The 17,726-nt window shown below is 42.8% G+C and overlaps 3 protein-coding genes across 4 annotated transcripts in view; 2 read left to right on the top strand and 1 right to left on the bottom strand.

Moving 5' to 3' along the window:
- Positions 1 to 17,726, bottom strand: part of cadm1b (cell adhesion molecule 1b) — a 178,117-nt gene that overhangs the window by 129,195 nt on the left and 31,196 nt on the right. The gene's annotated exons all lie outside the window — the stretch shown is intronic.
- LOC149971283 (uncharacterized) lies at positions 8,337 to 10,674 on the top strand. Its single transcript, XM_090223691.1, has one exon. It carries the CDS (start codon positions 9,546 to 9,548, stop codon positions 10,128 to 10,130), a length of 585 nt encoding a protein of 194 aa, XP_090079817.1. The 5' UTR covers positions 8,337 to 9,545; the 3' UTR covers positions 10,131 to 10,674.
- LOC149971282 (uncharacterized protein F54H12.2-like) lies at positions 12,932 to 16,429 on the top strand. Its single transcript, XM_090223682.1, has one exon. It carries the CDS (start codon positions 13,148 to 13,150, stop codon positions 14,459 to 14,461), a length of 1,314 nt encoding a protein of 437 aa, XP_090079808.1. The 5' UTR covers positions 12,932 to 13,147; the 3' UTR covers positions 14,462 to 16,429.

Below are 17,726 nucleotides of genomic sequence, written 5' to 3'. Positions count from 1 at the left end.
ATATTAGAATTTCCTCTATGAGGGTTTTGTCTGGTGTCCGGTCTGGTCTGTCTGTGAGTTAATAGGAGCCGCTAGGAGCTAGAAGTAATTAAAGAGAGCTAGCAGATCTGTTCTACAGAGAGAAATGAGCTGTGAGCAGCGATATGATACCTGCTCATCTGTTATTCAGCTTTCATGCAAGGTTTTAAGTCTGTTCTGTATGGGGCCTTGAGCAGTTTAGTTCAGAAACCTCAAGATTTGACAGGCGAGCAGCACAGCTGTCATCTCTGACTGATTCCACCCCTCCACATACTCAATTAGCATTAAACATACTGTACATGACAGTTTATTTCTGAGATTTTCTCAGCGTACAAAATAATTACGGGGCAAAGTTTAAATCTTAGATTTAATTGAAATGTGGACGAATGTGGAAATAAACTAAATGAAATGAGGGTCTGATTAATTGCAGCTATAATTAGCCACCTCAGAGACACAAGACTTTATCTAATTAAAACACCCAACCAGCCATGCAGTCAGAACATCTTGAAAGGAATATCCTGAAGGAGAAGGCTGAGCTGCTTTACTTTAGTGGAAAAGCTCTTCACCTCAAGGTTACAGCAGCCAGCCAGTGTGCTGCAAATGAAATACTCAAGGAAGACATAAGTCTCATTAAGACCCATAAAGGACATCCCTAATAAAATCCTGGGCCTGACATAGGAGCTCTCTAGTGATGGCTGATTAATTGCTGGTGAAAATGAAGGCATGGGAGAGAGGCTGGGCTTTGTGGGTGTAATTTATCCTCCTCTGTCCTGTCTTGTCCTCACTGCCTGGGGAGATCTGCCTGCAATATGGGGTGGTGGTGTCGGAGAGGGGGACTGGCTGTCTTCATAACACGGAGGATATCATGTTCATGTTTAGATGTCGGCTAACATCATCTATTTAGGTTGTTATTTGGTGATAACAAGCTGTAGATGTTGACACCAGAGGACTTTCACCGGGAAAAATATTCCCCTTAGCATGTCCTAGATTGATTCTGAAGACCCCAACACAGAACAGAGGCTATGGATGAAATATGGTGACAAAGATTTTAACCAGTCTGAAGTTGACCCAAAACATAGTCCAAGTACATCATACATCAAGTGAAAATCATGCTATTTTATGACATCTCGCTCAATAATTCATCAGTTATATCATTTCACAGATTCTCTGACAGGCAGAAAGGACAGGATGTATATTTCATCATAGCTCCCCTCTCCTTTTGTCAGATCTCTTTCTGATTAATAGAGTGCTATCCAATGCCAGGGAGGGTTTACTTGTCAAACATATGGCTAATGAGTGAGTAATTACCTTCATAAAGTGCTTTGATGCCTTGCCTTTGATCATTTCTAAATCAAACTGAAGTGGATTAATCATTAGAAAGAGATGGGCTTTAAGAATAGCCTGTGAATGATACATGGGGTTGGTCTGTGCTTTTGGCGGGGGGGGGGGGGGGGGGGGGGGGGGGGGACAATCCAGCCCAGGCATGATATAAGACCTGCCCCATAGGAGCCACATTGGCCCTGGCCAAGCAACACCAGGAAGTGGAGTGAAGGAGAGAGAAGGGGATAAGAGGGTTTCTGTTCATCCATTTCCAGTGAATTAGAAGAGTGTATATTTAGAGGTTATAGTAGACCAGTCACCCCCTCTGTTCCCTGTGGCATGGCAGGGCACCACCCATAGAGCAGTAGCGGTGCGTGGGTAAAATCACTGGGGAAGCCAGAAACAAAAGCTATATTACAACCTATGTGTTGTGATAATTGAGTTGTTTGCTTTATAACCTGTTAGATCATATGTCTTGTGACCGTGATATATAGGCTTAAGGTCGAGACAATAAGAAGACACAGTGGCAGAATAAATTAAACCACACCTTCATTTCATCACAAAACCGGAGAGCAACCTCTGTCTGGTGAAGTCCACACAGCATATTGCGTGTAACAAAGCAAGTTAATTTAATGTTTCTGTCATTTTCAGACTTCTAAACCACTATTGATTTAGAACAACAGAGTTATCGCCTGTGGCAAAGAAAACAGATGCTGCCTCCACTATTCCAGCACCATTTCAACTTCAACATCATCAAATCACCTCTGCTTAGTCTAATGCAGTGACAACTAAAAGATACCCAAAACGATGTAGTCCATTCAACATAAGCTAAAAATGATGTGGCTGTCCATGGTTCAGATTTGTGTATTTGTGCGTGTGTGTGTGTGTGTGTGTGTGTGCGTGCATTTGTGCATTTGTGCAAGTAGATAGACACTTGTTGACTCACCCTACTTGTAGAGAAATGTCAATGCCATCCTCCTCTCTTTCATGCTGACAAAACGGTCTATGATTATGTCAAACAGTACACTCTTTTATTTTTTGTTGTCTTAGCTTGCTTGCTAGCCTAAATTCCTGTCATGGGCAACATTAGCTGGTTAACATTAGCCTTCTACATCTAACTACATATTGAACCTCAATCCTCTCAGTCCAGGGACAAATGTATGAATTAATGGTTGGATCAGAATCACCGTTATAATCATTGGCCAGTACGGAGAATTAAGTAAAACCGCAAGTCCAAATCTCTATCTCCATCCATGGCTAATTTATGAAAGGGACAATTTTAGCTAGCTAGCTAGCCACCGAAGGACAACAACACAATGAGATGCAATAATTCAAGTTGTTTCTGTCAATTTGGTACTTCTGCGATGTGATTGGAGTGAAGCCAAATCCAAACTGGCTTCCCTTGACACTTTTCTTCTTGCGCCCGGACCACTCACAGTTAAGCTCACTCAGTTTAGTTCAATGCTGATTTGGCTATTATTTTATACTTTTTTATCAAGGGAGGCCAAATGCTCACTGGCTTCCCTTGCATTCAATGCTATGGCAGGCAACAATGGTACACTCTTTTGGACCAGACAGCATCAGATAGATGGCCTACACGTAGAGAGACAGGGGGGGGGGGGGGGGGGGGGGGTGCTGCTCGGATGCTTTCTCCGGTGAAATACATTCAGCCTCTTGCGAATTGAAGAAAAATGATAAAACACAGAGACGAAATATGAATTATTTTATGTTTTTTTCTCTGTCCATTTTTTGGGGAAGCCTGGTTTCCATTGGCATCCATGAATACACTCCACTGCCAGAGAGATTCAAGAGGAGTGAACAATCACAATGAGAAGGGGAGCAGCCAGAGAGCAGCGGAAAACAGAGGCTAACAAGCAGCCACTCAGACAGGCTGACAAAGACTCAAAGACCAATCAACTAGCAGGTAACAGAGAGTACCTCTGACAGGTTGAACAGGAAACATCCCAAAATGTAACACAGTAAGCAATAGGCAGCATCACGACCAAGCTAACACTCAAGAGTACAAGTCAATATAACAAGCAGCACCACAGACATGAACGTCACTGCTCTGCTGTGGGTGTAGAAGAAACCACAGACACCCTGGCAGAGTCAATGTCACTCTAGGGGCCTGTGAGTGCTGCTGTATTAGTGGGATCCATAAAGGCTACATGTCATATGAACTAACAGGCAATTGGCTGGATTGATGATGATTTAAAAGGCTGTGAGAGAAGGAGATGGCCCATCTAAAAGGCTGCTGACACTAAATGTCTGCAATATGGGCCTGATGTTTCCTGGTGTCACCTTCAAATGGGCCCCTCTTCTTCTGACTGAAAGCTTGATTGGTTCCATAAATACAGATTCTAATTACATCCAAAGAGAAACACAACCTTCTCTTAAAGGCCATTCTGACAATCTGAAGACAGAGTAAATGAACCAGGCCTTCGCAGCCGTTATGCATATCGTGTCTGGCTGATATGTCAGAATGATGGCTTAATGCTCCATAATTATGACATTGTAAATGTCTGATAGCTGGGCTGGCCTGGGGCTGAGAATGTACTGTAATGTGTAGAGTCTGAAGAGGATGACCGTCTGAGATGTATTGCTGCAGATTGCAGAGTCGGTGTTGATGACATGAGAAGTGATGAATATTCAGAGGTGACTTACCCACACAAAGAACGATGGCAGGAGACAAAAAACAAACATGCATTTTGTCTGTGTCTGGTGTCTGCCCCAATCTGGGGAATCATTAGACATAATTATGCATAATGGCTGGACAAGGAATACCATCCATGCCATCCATCACACTAATAGTGTGTTTATACATAATTCCTCATTTGAATCTGTACATACATAGTGTAAAATAACCCAGTATTTTGTTTTTAATGGAATATCTGACGCAGTGATAAGACATTCAGTCATGTTTGATTGTCACCATATCACCAAACATTTATTGGAGAAAGAAAAGCCTAAATGTGAAGTGGTTCAAATTATTTAATCCCCCAAAAACATTTCCACTGCATTTGAGCCCTGCCACAAAAGGACCAGCTGACATCATGTCAGTGATTCTCTTGTTAGGTGTGAGTGTCGACGAGGACAAGGCTGGAGATCACTCTGTCATGCTGATTGAGTTCGAATAACAGACTGGAAGCTTCAAAAGGAGGTTGGTGCTTGGAATTGTTCTTCCTCTGTCAACCATGGTTACCTGCAAGGAAACACGTGCCGTCATCAATGTTTTACACAAAAAGGGCTTCATAGGCAAGGATATTGCTGCCAGTAAGATTGCACCTAAATCAACCATTTATCGGATCATCAAGGACTTCAAGGACAGCGGTTCAATTGTTGTGAAGAAGGCTTCAGGGCACCAAAGAAAGTCCAGCAAACGCCAGGCCCGTCTCCTAAAGTTGATACAGCTGCAGGATCGGGGCATCACCAGTACAGAGTTTGCTCAGGAATGGCAGCAGGCAGGTGTGAGTGCATCTGCATGCACATTGAGGCGAAGACTTTTGGAGGATTGCCTGGCTTCAAGAAGGGCAGTGTCATGACGTTGGCCTAGGGGGGTAGGTTTATGACAGTCATAAATACCTCTTCCCCCCTTTTTCTTCTCTCTACCCTACTGAGGTAACATTTGCAAAACCCTTGGTTAACATCTGGGAACATCAGAAGGTGGGGAGAAATTAACTATATCCTGGTAATCTGTATAACACTTTTCAAACACGCCCTCCTCTCCCTTCCTATATAAGCCCTTGACGACAATATAACCTCCTGTTCCGAGGACGTGAGGACGACGGTCCTATGTCAGAATGGTTCAGATAATAACTACAGAACGAAGCCAACATCAGCGTGAGCTTTGGTTGCGAATGGTATGAACTTTGAACTTATTCACTACAGAAGTGATACCTCCTAGCCATTGAGTTAGCAACATCAGATGAAAACGAGAGTTAGGAAGGAACAGATAGAGTATCCCGTCTATCACTCAACGACGTTACTACAACGTACCCAATTGACCACCAGAGACATTCTTCAAAGGACTTGGTGGGCAACACGGCCTTCCATCTACCACCAACCTACCGAAGCGCAGCTCAGAGTAAATATTTGTTGCATTTTCCTTTTCCAAATGGGCGGTAATTTAGAATGCATAAGATACTGTATTGACGATAGCAAAGCTTCTTCCCTTTGTTCCTCAGTCTTCCCGCTCTTTCACTCAAACCCAGACACTTTTCTTTTGTGTAACAAGCTGTCATATCTGTTCCTCCCGCCAGGGACGTTTTCCTTTATGACGTAATTTGTAATCAAGTTATGATCTAATTATGTGTATGTATAATTCTGTGTGATTAGTTAGGTATTTAGTAAATAAATAATTAAACCCAATTTTGTATTGCTGATTCAACTTGTGAGCCAGGGTTCGTGCAGATAACCAAGAATGTACAACTTTCAGATGAGACTGAATTAAGATGACGATTAATATTGACTGCTATTGATGTAAAATATTACTAGATCTTTAAGAGTTTATTCGGAAGATAACAGCTCTATAAATATTATTTTGTGGTGCCCGACTCTCTAGTTAATTACATTTACATGATTAGCTCAATCAGGTAATATTAATTACGGAGAAATTATTTTATAGAATAGCATGTCATATCACTTAATCTGGCATAGCAGCAGCAAAGAAGCCACATCTGGGACAGACTGATATTCTGCAAAAGGTACAGGGATTGGACTGCTGAGGACTGGGGTAAAGTCATTTCTCTGATGAATCCCCTTTCCAATGGTTTGGGGCAGCCGGAAAAAAGCTTGTCCGGAGAAGACAAGGTGAGTGCTACCATCAGTCCTGTGTCAAGCCAACAGTAAAACATCTTGAGACCATTCATCTGTGGGGTTGCTTCTCAGCCAAGGGAGTGGGCTCACTCACAATTTTGCCTAAGAACACAGCCATGAATAAAGAAAGGTACCACACATCCTCCGGGAGCAACTTCTCCCAACCACCCAGGAACAGTTTGGTGACAAATAATGCCTTTTCCAGCATGATGGAGCACCTTGCCATAAGGAAAAAGTGATAACTAAGTGGCTCGGGGAACAAAACATCGATATAATGGGTCCATGGCCAGGAAACTCCCCAGACCTTAATCCCATTGAGACCTAGTGGTTAATCCTCAAGAGGCGGGTGGACAAACAAAAACCCACAAATTCTGACAAACTCCAAGTATTGATTATGCAAGAATGGGCTGCCATCAGTCAGGATGTGGCCCAGAAGTTAATTGACAGCATGCCAGGGCGGATTGCAGAGGTCTTGAAAAAGAAGGGTCAACACTGCAAATATTGACTCTTTGCATCATCTTCATGTAATTGTCAATAAAAGTCTTTGACAATTATGAAATGCTTGTAATTATGCTTCAGTACTTCAGTATTCCATAGTAACATCTGACAAAAATATCTAAAGACACTGAAGCAGCAAACTTTGTGGAATGAATATGATGGCCACAACTGTACATACGATCAAGGTTAGAGTGTTTGCATAATTATGTCAGTTAGATGTTCAATAGATGGACTGACTGACTGACTGACGGGCAGAGGGTGGCTTCCCCAGAGACGCAGGGTGTCATTAAACAGGCAGTCAGTCATTCTTTTGGGCATTATTACAGCTCCATTTAACTTAATTTAACAAGCAACCTAGTCAACAGCAGGGTTGGGGTTAATTCCACAAATTCAATTATAGTTATATTCCAATTCCAGGTCAATCTTTGAATTCAGAGATATTTAAATCCCTCTCAATTCCAAAGTTAGGTCAATTCTAATAATTACATTCCAAATTCAATATCATCCCCCAAAAATTCAAATTCCAATTCAATTCCATCAGGCTTTCAGGTTGATAATGTCACTGTTCAGACAGACTATATACTGGAAATATAGAAGTATAAATTGAAATGATTTAAAACTAATCCTGCAGTCAATTTCTGTACTGACTGCATTGATTCCATTAACTGAGAAATGTAAAACTATTGAATTCCAATTAAATTAAATTACACGGATTAAATGTTTTTACAATTCCAATTCAATTCCAATACCATAACTTAAAGATTGAATTCAATTTGAATTTCAACAATGTAAATTATTTTACAGCCAGTCAACCATTCATTCTACCAGTTACCTTAGCTAGGACCTTAGCTAGGACTTTTCTCCCTGTAGCTGATCGTAACTATTGATCCTAACCGACTGGGGGTGTAGTGGGTGTGTTCAACAAATCCCTCTCCAAGTCACATGTTTTACTCAGAACTGTAACAGAAATGTTCCCCCTGCAGATGTTCAACCACAAAGGGCTGTGAGTGAAATAGTGAAGTGAACATAATATAGTCTCTGCCTAATTAAGCCCACCTGGAGCTGGAGATCTGCCTTAAACCTAGTACTGGAGCCTTAAACCATCATTTTTGTTTTTAAATCAAATCTGTCACAATAATTTATGAAAGTACTAGCACAGATAAAAGGGGAAAACCAGATAGTTAATAGATAGAATAAAATAGAATGTGTCACAAACAGAGTGCACAAAATGTTGTAAAATTGGCCCTTTGCCAAAGTTGCAAAAAAATGGCATTGTTTAGAAGGAGTGCAAGGGCGAATAGAGTTATTGCACACGCGCACCTCACAGAGTAGCCATTCCCTAATGGAACTATGCAAATACATGCTAAACACGCCAATTAGATCTTGCGAGCTCGTGCTTGGCTCTGCCCACCTCCTTGCTTGTTCTGCCCACTGTGCTTATTTGCTCCCATTGTAAATTATGCAGATTAACTATCTTGGGTTAGTTACCAGTATCTTTGGGAGTCGACTACTCTGGTGATAGCAGACCTCAATCTCCACAGTGGTAGGTTCTGGACAAACCTAGAACTACTCGAGTTAGAAGTGATATGGAATGCTCTGAAAGGACATTCAAAACCAGGCAGCATAGTTAACTGCTTTCATCTGGTTTAAGTGACAGAAAGGCACATATATAATCTAGCATGTGAGAGAGATTAAAGTAGACGGCACGCGTCAAAATGATTGATTGATGACCTTACGTCATTTTGACCTTTGCGTGTCCGAATATGTGCCCCCTCCCCGTCCCCCCTGTTCCCGTGGTCACGTGTTATTTTGTGTTATTTCAGATCTCTATGTCATCCTTTGAAGTATTCCAGTTGATGGATGTCTAGGGGGTTGGTTGAACTGTGGTTGTTGTGTTTGAACTTTTGGACCTGGTATGACCCCCCAGATGTATCGCCCATATGTGTATCTGATGAATCCGGAATGTCCTGGGCATATGCCTTATAAATGTCCAGAACAAGGTTTGTGAACCCCGAACCGTAAACGCATTTTTTTTTAAACATGGATTTTGTGATCAGTGGCAAAGCTGTGATGACTGTAGCAACTGAAGCAGGACCGCGTCTGAAACATAGAGAAAGGGCAAAGTATACAGCTGCAATATACGATGCTCCAAAAAAGCGGTTTCTAAATGTGTATAGAACCCAGATACCGCCCGCAACTGCGCTGAAAGATGAAGTGCCGATGTCTAACGGCCAGCAATGGGGGTATCTGTTTGATTACTTGGCCTGTAGCGTGAAGCTCTATACGGTAGCCGAAGGAGAAGAATATACCGCCCAGACATTAGGAGTGGCCTATGGGGTTGAAGACTGGACTGTTTTTCGCCAGGTTTTGTGTCCCGAACTGAGCCGTCTCACCAAGGGTTACAGCGTGTTCACAGGCTACGAGACCCGTTGGGAAGGTACCCCGGACCCCTCTGGAAGAGTATTTCACCGGGTGAAAATACAGAGAAAGAATGGCCTTCCCTGTGGCTGCGTGGAGTTCTATATCAGCACCGAGGAAATCCGCAAACAAAACATCAGGGATGGCGGTTTGGTCGGTGATTTTAGGCTTCGAATGCTTATTCCCTTTAAAAGTTGGCCTTTATTGGAATTGAAAATGTTGGATGTGTTGGACGCTCTGTTTGTACAGAGCCAACAGCGGCAGAGCATTGTTCGGCTAAAGAAGTGCATAATCTATACGAATCCGGAGGATTACGACGCAAAGCAGCCCCAAGAAGGTACATCGTCAGAATGGGCAGTCCCCGAAGAAAACTAGGTAAACTGCGTAGTTAACCACGCCCAGATACCCCCAGGGGCTGGTTCAACAATAAAAGGAGGGTCCTTTAAAACCTACAGTTCTTAACCTACGCATTAACCATGGATATTCCTAACGCATACCAGAACTCCGAAACGTCATGGGAGGCCGACACTAAGGACTGTATACCGCGCAGCCCTACATTCTACTCCCCCCTGGCAAGACCCTCGACACCCCCTACATGTACACAGCCTGAGGACGTGTTTGATGGGGTGGTCAGTACTATTTTTGTGGACACCATCAAGGCCTCTGTAGCCACGCTTTTAGACGTGGTGATTGGAGAATATATACGAGAAAAATGCATCGGTTGTGAGATTAATCACCCCAGCCAGCGCCGGCATCCCTGCCTATACGACCCCCCAAGATACTACTTCTTCAACAATTTTGAGGCGCTGGTGAAAAGACTTTGGTCCTGCCGGTTAATACCATCGCTGGTCAGAGCCCTGGAGGCTATGGGCCTTGTGCCGTCTATCCCCAGAGTTTACGGGGTAACCGAGGCATTCCTACACGAACTGAAGGAGGCGATTCACATCCACGAGAAACTCAAAGAAATCCGACACACCCTGGTGGACGATAACAAATACAGGGAGGCTGTGGTGGCTGACGTGATGACTTTCTGGCTCAATAAACCCCAAGAGACCGAGTGACATTTTTGTTATTTAGATGTAGAGCAATGGGTAACTATGTGTATACGAGGTTAGATAGATTAAACACATTTTTTCTTTTGAGAGAACTTACAATTGTTATGCATCAAATTATTGAAAATAAAGTGAACAATGTATCGTTCTACACAACCCACAATTCCGGGACTAATGTAGAGAGGGTGTTGAAAATGGAACAAATCATGAATCAGGTACGACATGCGGGCGAGTATCTACAATGGACACAAATGGTAACCCGGCTTGGTGGTGATTCTGAAGAACTAGAAATAACCGTGTCTAAGATTTTACTTTATCTGTTTGAAAAGCCATTTAATTGTAACATGTATCATATTTGTTGTTTATATACTTTTATAGCGGATGTGTGTGTTGTAAAAATTCAGCGAAACAAACCTGTTAATCTCAACCAAATATACCGGGTTTTGCATGATGCGGTCATTGAGAAAGCGGGGACATGTATCCTGCAACGAATTCTGAATTGTCTGTATGCGTAAGACATGTTTTCATGAAAATAAAAACCCCCAAAATGAAATTGAACTGTTGTCGTTATTTGAAAGTGGCTCATTAACGTTATTGTACCTCAGAGAGGCAAGAAGGATGGCAGAGCAGATGTTGAAAAACATTTACTATAATCCCGCTAACCCGGGGGCTTATGGGGGTAAGGAACGTTTACAGAGAGCTATAGCCGAAGAAACAGGTAGCCGGTTAAGCGATGCTAAAGTAAACGAGTGGCTATCAGAGCAGGATGCACACACTCTGCATAAACCCGTAAGAAAACATTTTCCCAGAAATAGAGTTTTTTCTACCCAACCAATGTCCCAATTTCAGGCTGATCTATGTGACATGCAGGCCCTTGCAGATAAAAATGAGGGAAATCGCTACATGCTAACGGTTATAGATATTTTCTCTAAAATAGCTTTTGTCAGGGTCTTAAAAAATAAGGGTGGTGCAGAAGTGACCAGGGCCTTTGAATCTATCTTGAAGGAAGGAGGCGCCCCGAAGAAAGTGCAGACTGATGGCGGAAAAGAATTTTTTAATAAGACTTTTCAGAAACTCATGAAAAAGCACAATATAGTACATTTTGCTACTGGCTCAGATTTGAAAGCTTCCGTTGTTGAACGCTTTAACAGAACTCTGAAGGAGCGCATGTGGCGCTATTTTACAGCGCACAACACGCATAGATATATCGATATAGTTCAAGATTTAGTAATGGGGTATAACAATAGTTATCATAAGAGTATAAGGATGAAACCCTCAGAGGTCTCTTCGGAAAACTCTTTTCAAGTCTTTAAAAATCTGTATGGTTTGCTCCCCCTTCGCCGTAAGAGAAAAATTAATTTTAAATTCGCTGTGGGGGACTTGGTTCGCATATCCAAGTTGAGGGGTGTTTTCGATAAAAGATACATGCAAGGATACAGTGCCGAGCTTTTCACGATTACAGAATGTCTGCCGCGCATACCCCCGGTCTACACATTAAAAGATTATGACGGGGAAATTATAGAGGGATCTTTTTATGAGAAGGAATTACAGAAGGTACAGGTGGGTAAAGACAAAGTGTTCCACGTGGAGGAGATTCTAGCTCAAAAGAGAGAAAAGGGTCAAAAATGGGTGTTGGTCCGCTGGAAAAACTGGCCCCAAAAATTCAACAGCTGGGTATTAGAGCAGGATGTGGTGGAGGCCTCGGGGTTAATTTAAACCCCCAGGCATGATAAAATACAGCCTCATTCGTGTGTACACCGGAGTGCATAATGGAACACAGCGGCTTCTACCTGACTCTCCCCAGTAATGCGTCCGCACATATATATCGTAATAATCAGAGTTCGAATTATACAACCAATTTTCCAAAGCCTATAGAGTTATCCGAGGCCTGGGAAGTAGGTCTCAGCGAGATTACATACCCCCATAGTTGGTATAATATCAAGGATAAGGACCGGGATTTTTATTTCAAAAAGTTATCGGAACCTGCAAAACATATTAAGGTTAAAAAAGGGTTCTATAGAACCGTAGACAGGCTCGTCTCCGAGTTGAATGAACGCCTATCGCAGAACAGGATGGAAATATTCCTGTTGTACAACCCTATACATAAACGTGTACAAATCTCAGGAGATGCTTCCGGGGGGATAAAGACCGGCGGTAATTTAGCATACATTTTGGGGATGGGTCCCGATAAATGGACGTATGTGACCGATAAATTATTCCCATTCCCCGCGGATATACATGCAGGATTTTACAACATATTTGTGTATACCGACATCATATCCTATCAAAGGGTCGGAGACAGCTGTGTGCCACTCCTGAGAACGGTTCATATAGACGGAAAGGATGGGGACATAGTCACTGTCACCTACGACAAGCCACACTACGTACCTGTAAGCAAGAAATATATTGAAAACATTCTTGTTGAGCTTAAAACGGATCAGAACGAAAACATTGAATTTACTTATGGTAAAACGATTGTAAAAATCCACTTTAGACCCACCAAAACCTCTCTACATATATAAGTATTATATATTTTATATAAGACATTTAAATTAAAAATATGGAACACCGACATCTCGACCCTAACCGGTATGTCTCATACTATGTTGATCAGGTGGGTAATGGGTTACCCGGCTATTATGGTTCCCCCACCATGTATGGTTCGGGGATAGGAGGTATATTTCGTAACCTCTTTAGGATGGTTTTACCGTTTATGAAGAGAGGCCTCAGCATAGCCAAACCTCATTTAAAATCAGCAGCAAAAAATATAGTAAGTGAGGTTGTAGCCAATGCTATGACCCGAAGGGCGTCACCAGATGTCGAGAGTCAAGAAGGCTCAGGGTTGATGATGTTGTCTCGAAGAACGAAAAAGAGGCCTCCGGGTATAAGGCGCAGGCCTGCGCCTAAAAAACGGAGGTTAACGGTTGAAAGAAACTCAGTTAGTCAAAGACGGGGTAAAGTGAGGAGGTCTGGACCAAAAACGGTAAAAAGAATACTCGGAAGTATTTTCTAAAAGAACAAGCAACATGGCTCTTTTACACCGCATGTCCTCTGAAGCTATAAAGACAGAGCTCGATCTTTTCACGGCCCCCTTAACCCAACATTCAGTAGAGAGGTCCAGTTATGTGGAGATAGCCCCACTCTCTGCCATTACAGACAACGGGCCCATAGAGTTTTTTATACCAGGCCACGGTGACAACTATCTGGACCTCAACAACACCTTGGTGCATTTGCGTCTAAAAGTGACCAAAAGAGACGGTACTGATATTGCAAACGATGCCAAAGTGAGTCTCATTAATTACCCCGTGGCCACCATCTTCTCCCAAGTGGATGTGACTTTGGGGGAACGTCTAATCAGTCAAAGCAGTGCCACATACCCATACCGGGCCATCATGGAATGTTTACTCAACTACTCGGAAGACACGCTCAAGACCCAATTCAGCGCAGGGCTGTTTAGCAAGGATACTGCAGGAGCCTCTATGGAATCGTCAGACCCATCCACCGGTGCAAATAAAGGACTGGAGGCACGGGCTCGCTACTGTGCAGAATCTCGAGAGTTTCATCTGCTAGGCCCTATACACTCTGACATTTTCTTTCAAGAACGTTTACTCTTAAATGCGGTTGATTTAAGACTAAAATTAACCAGGGCCAAGGATGAGTTTTGCCTAATGTCTGCAACGGACGGGGACTTTAGCTTAAAAGTGTTGGGGGCCACGCTTTTTATTAAAAAAGTGTCTGTATCTCCGGCCGTTCGTCTGGGTCACTCACAGGCTTTGATGAAAGGAAATGCCCTTTACCCTCTCCAAAGAATTACCATGAAAACCTTTAGCATACCTGTGGGCAGCAGAATCTGCAGTCAAGAAAACCTATTTCTAGGGCCTTTACCGCGATATGTGGTTATAGGTTTGGTTGATCACGCCTCCAATACGGGCAGCTTAAATAAAAACCCATTTAATTTTCAACACTTCAATGCAGAGTATGTAGCTCTGTGTCAGGACGGACGTCAGGTCCCTGCTAAGGCTTTCCAACCGCAATTTAATAACAACATATCTGTGCGAGAATTTTACAATCTATTCCTGGCTACCGGGAGGCATCTAAAAGATCTCTCTTTACCTATTGACAGAAATGATTTTGCAGAGGGTTACACAATGTATGCTTTCAATTTATCCCCTGATGATGACACCTCAGGAAATCTTTCGGTGGTGTCCCAAGGTAACCTCAGGCTGGAGATGCGTTTCCGTACACCTTTAGCCTGTACCGTTAGCATGATTGTTTATGCCTGCTCTGATTCAATCTTGGAGGTGAATAGCCGAAGACAGGTTTTAGTAGATTATTATTAAGGATCGTTGAGCAAAGACATGAATACCCAAGAGTTGGAAGGGCTCATGAGCCGACTGATTGGAAAACAATTTTGCGGCGTGTTGGCTTGTGATGAATTACCTATGGAGAAATGGATGGTGCGGCCTGCCATGTTTATTGTCAATACCCATCCTAAACACATGCCGGGTGAACATTGGCTAGCTGTGACATTAGAAGCGGAAGGAGGAAGAAAAATCTCAACTTTTTTTGATTCCTATGGCTTTCCCCCGGGTTTTTCACATTTCCCTAAATCTATTAAAGAATTTTTGACCAAAAACGGCTCAAAGATATACTACAACACCAAACAGGTGCAAGATAACCTTTCCACAACATGCGGTCACCACTGTGTATTCTATCTATGCCAAAGAGCCCGGGGAGTTTCTTTTGAAGATGTTATGTCTCTTTATAAGGATGATTTAAGAAGTAATGATAAAGTTGTAGCTTGTTTTGTTAGAAAATATCAAAAGTGTTCAAATGTGTATCATTTAAGAACGTGTAATCAAGGCGTATGCTCACGCCAAATGTTTCAAGAATGCCACAAATGTTAAATTGCTTATTTTTTCAAATAAAATTTATTGAATTTAATCATAGTCATTCAAAAGTCATTCAAAAGTCTAACCACCCAGAGAGATCGGGATTAGGGAAAGGTCCGGAGGCGTTCAGGGGGGTAAATGGGTTATCGTCATTCATTTCATAAGGATGCGAGGGTTTTGGGGCGTCTTTAGGGGTGCTGTATTTCGTTGAAGGTGTGTGTTTTAAAGAGTGAATCTGTTGACGAGTCTTATAGTTGGGTACACCCGAGAGGGGTATGTTGAGGATGGCCAGGGCCTTAAGAAACTGAAGCCATCCTGGAGGTCTTCTGTCATCAGCAACCTTGTGGGCAGATGTGGTACTTTTAAGCAAGTCCAGCATATGGGAACCTTTGACAAGCGAGCCCTGAAGGATAAACTCTCCTTTGTCGTTCCAAGTAGCTGCCCCCTTTGAGTCTTTTAGCTTGTTCATAATGTAGCTAACATTTTTCCTGTTACGTGCCGGAACATGGGCTAACATGTCATGCATAACTTTATCTTCAACAGGCGTTTGAGCTTCAGACGGTAAGCTCACAGGTACCGGCATTACAGGGGCGTGGCTCTCGCTAGGCTCGTCATCTTTTAAAGGGTCCTGTAGGGAAATAGTTAATTGGCCTGTCTCTCTCTCCCCTTGTTTCACCAAGGACAAATACCTTTGCAAGAGGTTTGTGTATTTTTGGACCTTATCATAGGGGTTCAAGCCTTTTTGATTCAAAATATCCTTCATGGCCGTATCCAAATCATTTTCCGCTGTTTGTCTGATATTTTCGGGACCCTGCACTTGTTTTTTAAGTCTATCCAACTCTTGTTGTGGCACCAGATACATTTTATTGGCCATCACCCTATGTGTTCAACCCCCACGTCGGGCTGCAATAAGGCTGGTGATGAAGGGCACGGCTATACTTAGTAAAGGTAGAAGAAAACCCCCAGACTGTTGTATGCTATGTCGTTTCTTTTGAAGACTGACCCTTTTATTGGCAAAGAGCTTGATCGCGGTCTTTTGTCTCTTTAATTTTTTCAATTGTGTCAGGGTGAGTGGAATGCGTCCTTTGAGAAGATTCAAAGCAATCTCACATAGGGATAATATTAGATCTGAAGAACAGTGACCCAAGATGGCCTTCCGTTCATTAGATGTAGCCCCAACTAGGCTTCTCAAGAGGGGCAAGTTTCTTTTTAAACGCAGAGACATAGCGGTTACTTTTTAGGTATGTACGCAGCCGGCCACTCCCACGGAAACAGACCTGTTCGTAGCCTAAGGTGTTCTGGAGTATTTGCTTTTAAATCCACGATTAAATAAGAAAATGGCGCTTTGGTAGCGTCCTCGTAGCTCTCCATAAAGTAGGATTTCCTTCCCGGGTACATCTGCTGAGCTAGAGTGTTAATTTGTAGTTTGTCTCTAGGATTTTTGAACAAAACCATGTAATTGGCGTTCAAACTGATGGTGCGGCTATTTTTACCTTGGTGAAACACATTCTGCACCAAGTAAAGCACAGACAGGTTTCTATGATGAGTATATTGGGTAAATGCTCGGGCAATTTCAGGATGTTCGCTACCTGCAAATAGCATATCGTCCAAAACCAGCAGATTGTTTTTATGAGGAGGTAAAAGTTCATCATCAGACAGGGAATCAGGTATTCCTTCAACAAACTTGATTTTTATTGTCTTCAACAATTCATCATACAGAGGTTGATAACAAGAATAACACCACACAACATTATCAGGCTTTTGAGATAACACATGTTCAGAATTCTCTAAAATACTTTTTACAAAACAAGTTTTACCACTATTCGAAGGCCCTGCGATTAAGGCCGAAAATGGTAGTTGCAACCGGGGGTCAAAACCTTCTACAGCAGTCATTATATCTTAAGCTTTAAGACACCCTGTAGCTTGTAGCATAAGTCTGTAGCCAAAGGGACAATGTGGTCCAGTCAGGCAAAAAAGCAGTCTCTCGTCATAGACAACCCTGAAGCTTTTAGTAAGTGGGGGCCTTCCTCCGATGGAAGCCCTTTTTTAGACCTAACAATCTTTTTGTAGGAGCTCAAAATCTCCAAGTCACTATTCCTGTCATTTAGGCACCCCTCGACCAAGCGTGTGACTGATTCAAAGTTTTACACGCGGGGCATTTTCATAGTTTTGAGTCACGCCTGACACACTGCTGCATGTAGCATAAGTCAGTAGCCATAGGGCAATGTGGTCCCGTCAGGCAAAAGCCGTCTCTTGTCATAGACAACCCTGAATCTTTTAGTGAGTGGTGCATTCCTCAGATGGAAGCCCTTTTTATCTCTAACAATCTTTTTGTAGGAGCTCAAAATCTCCAAGTCACTATTCCTGTCATTTAGGAACCCCTCGACCAAGCGTGTGATTGATTCCAAGTTTACACGCGGGGCATTTTCATAGTTTTGAGTCACGCCTTTGGCTTTCAAAACCACGTGATTGTCCTTAGTTCTAAAAGCATAGCTTTTAGGACCACAGGAGGACCATTCGGTGATATGGTCACCCTCTGCGAGTTCACTCGTTAAGCCACCCAGATAGTTGCTGAGTGGGGGGATCCAATCCCCCGGTTTGCTTACATAGACCACAGAGTCTGTGTCGTGGTAAAGAACCCGCCTCTGAAGCTGCTCCATGAGCTTGTACAGTTCAAGTCGGCCATAGGCCGTGGTAAATGCTGCAAGAAACA

Source organism: Oncorhynchus mykiss, chromosome 27, assembly GCF_057628025.1.
Source record: "Oncorhynchus mykiss isolate SJ-2025 chromosome 27, ASM5762802v1, whole genome shotgun sequence".
NCBI classification, from domain to species: domain Eukaryota; kingdom Metazoa; phylum Chordata; class Actinopteri; order Salmoniformes; family Salmonidae; genus Oncorhynchus; species Oncorhynchus mykiss.
The sequence above is the reverse complement of the archived record's forward strand: the minus strand, read 5'-3'. Positions and strand labels throughout refer to the sequence as shown.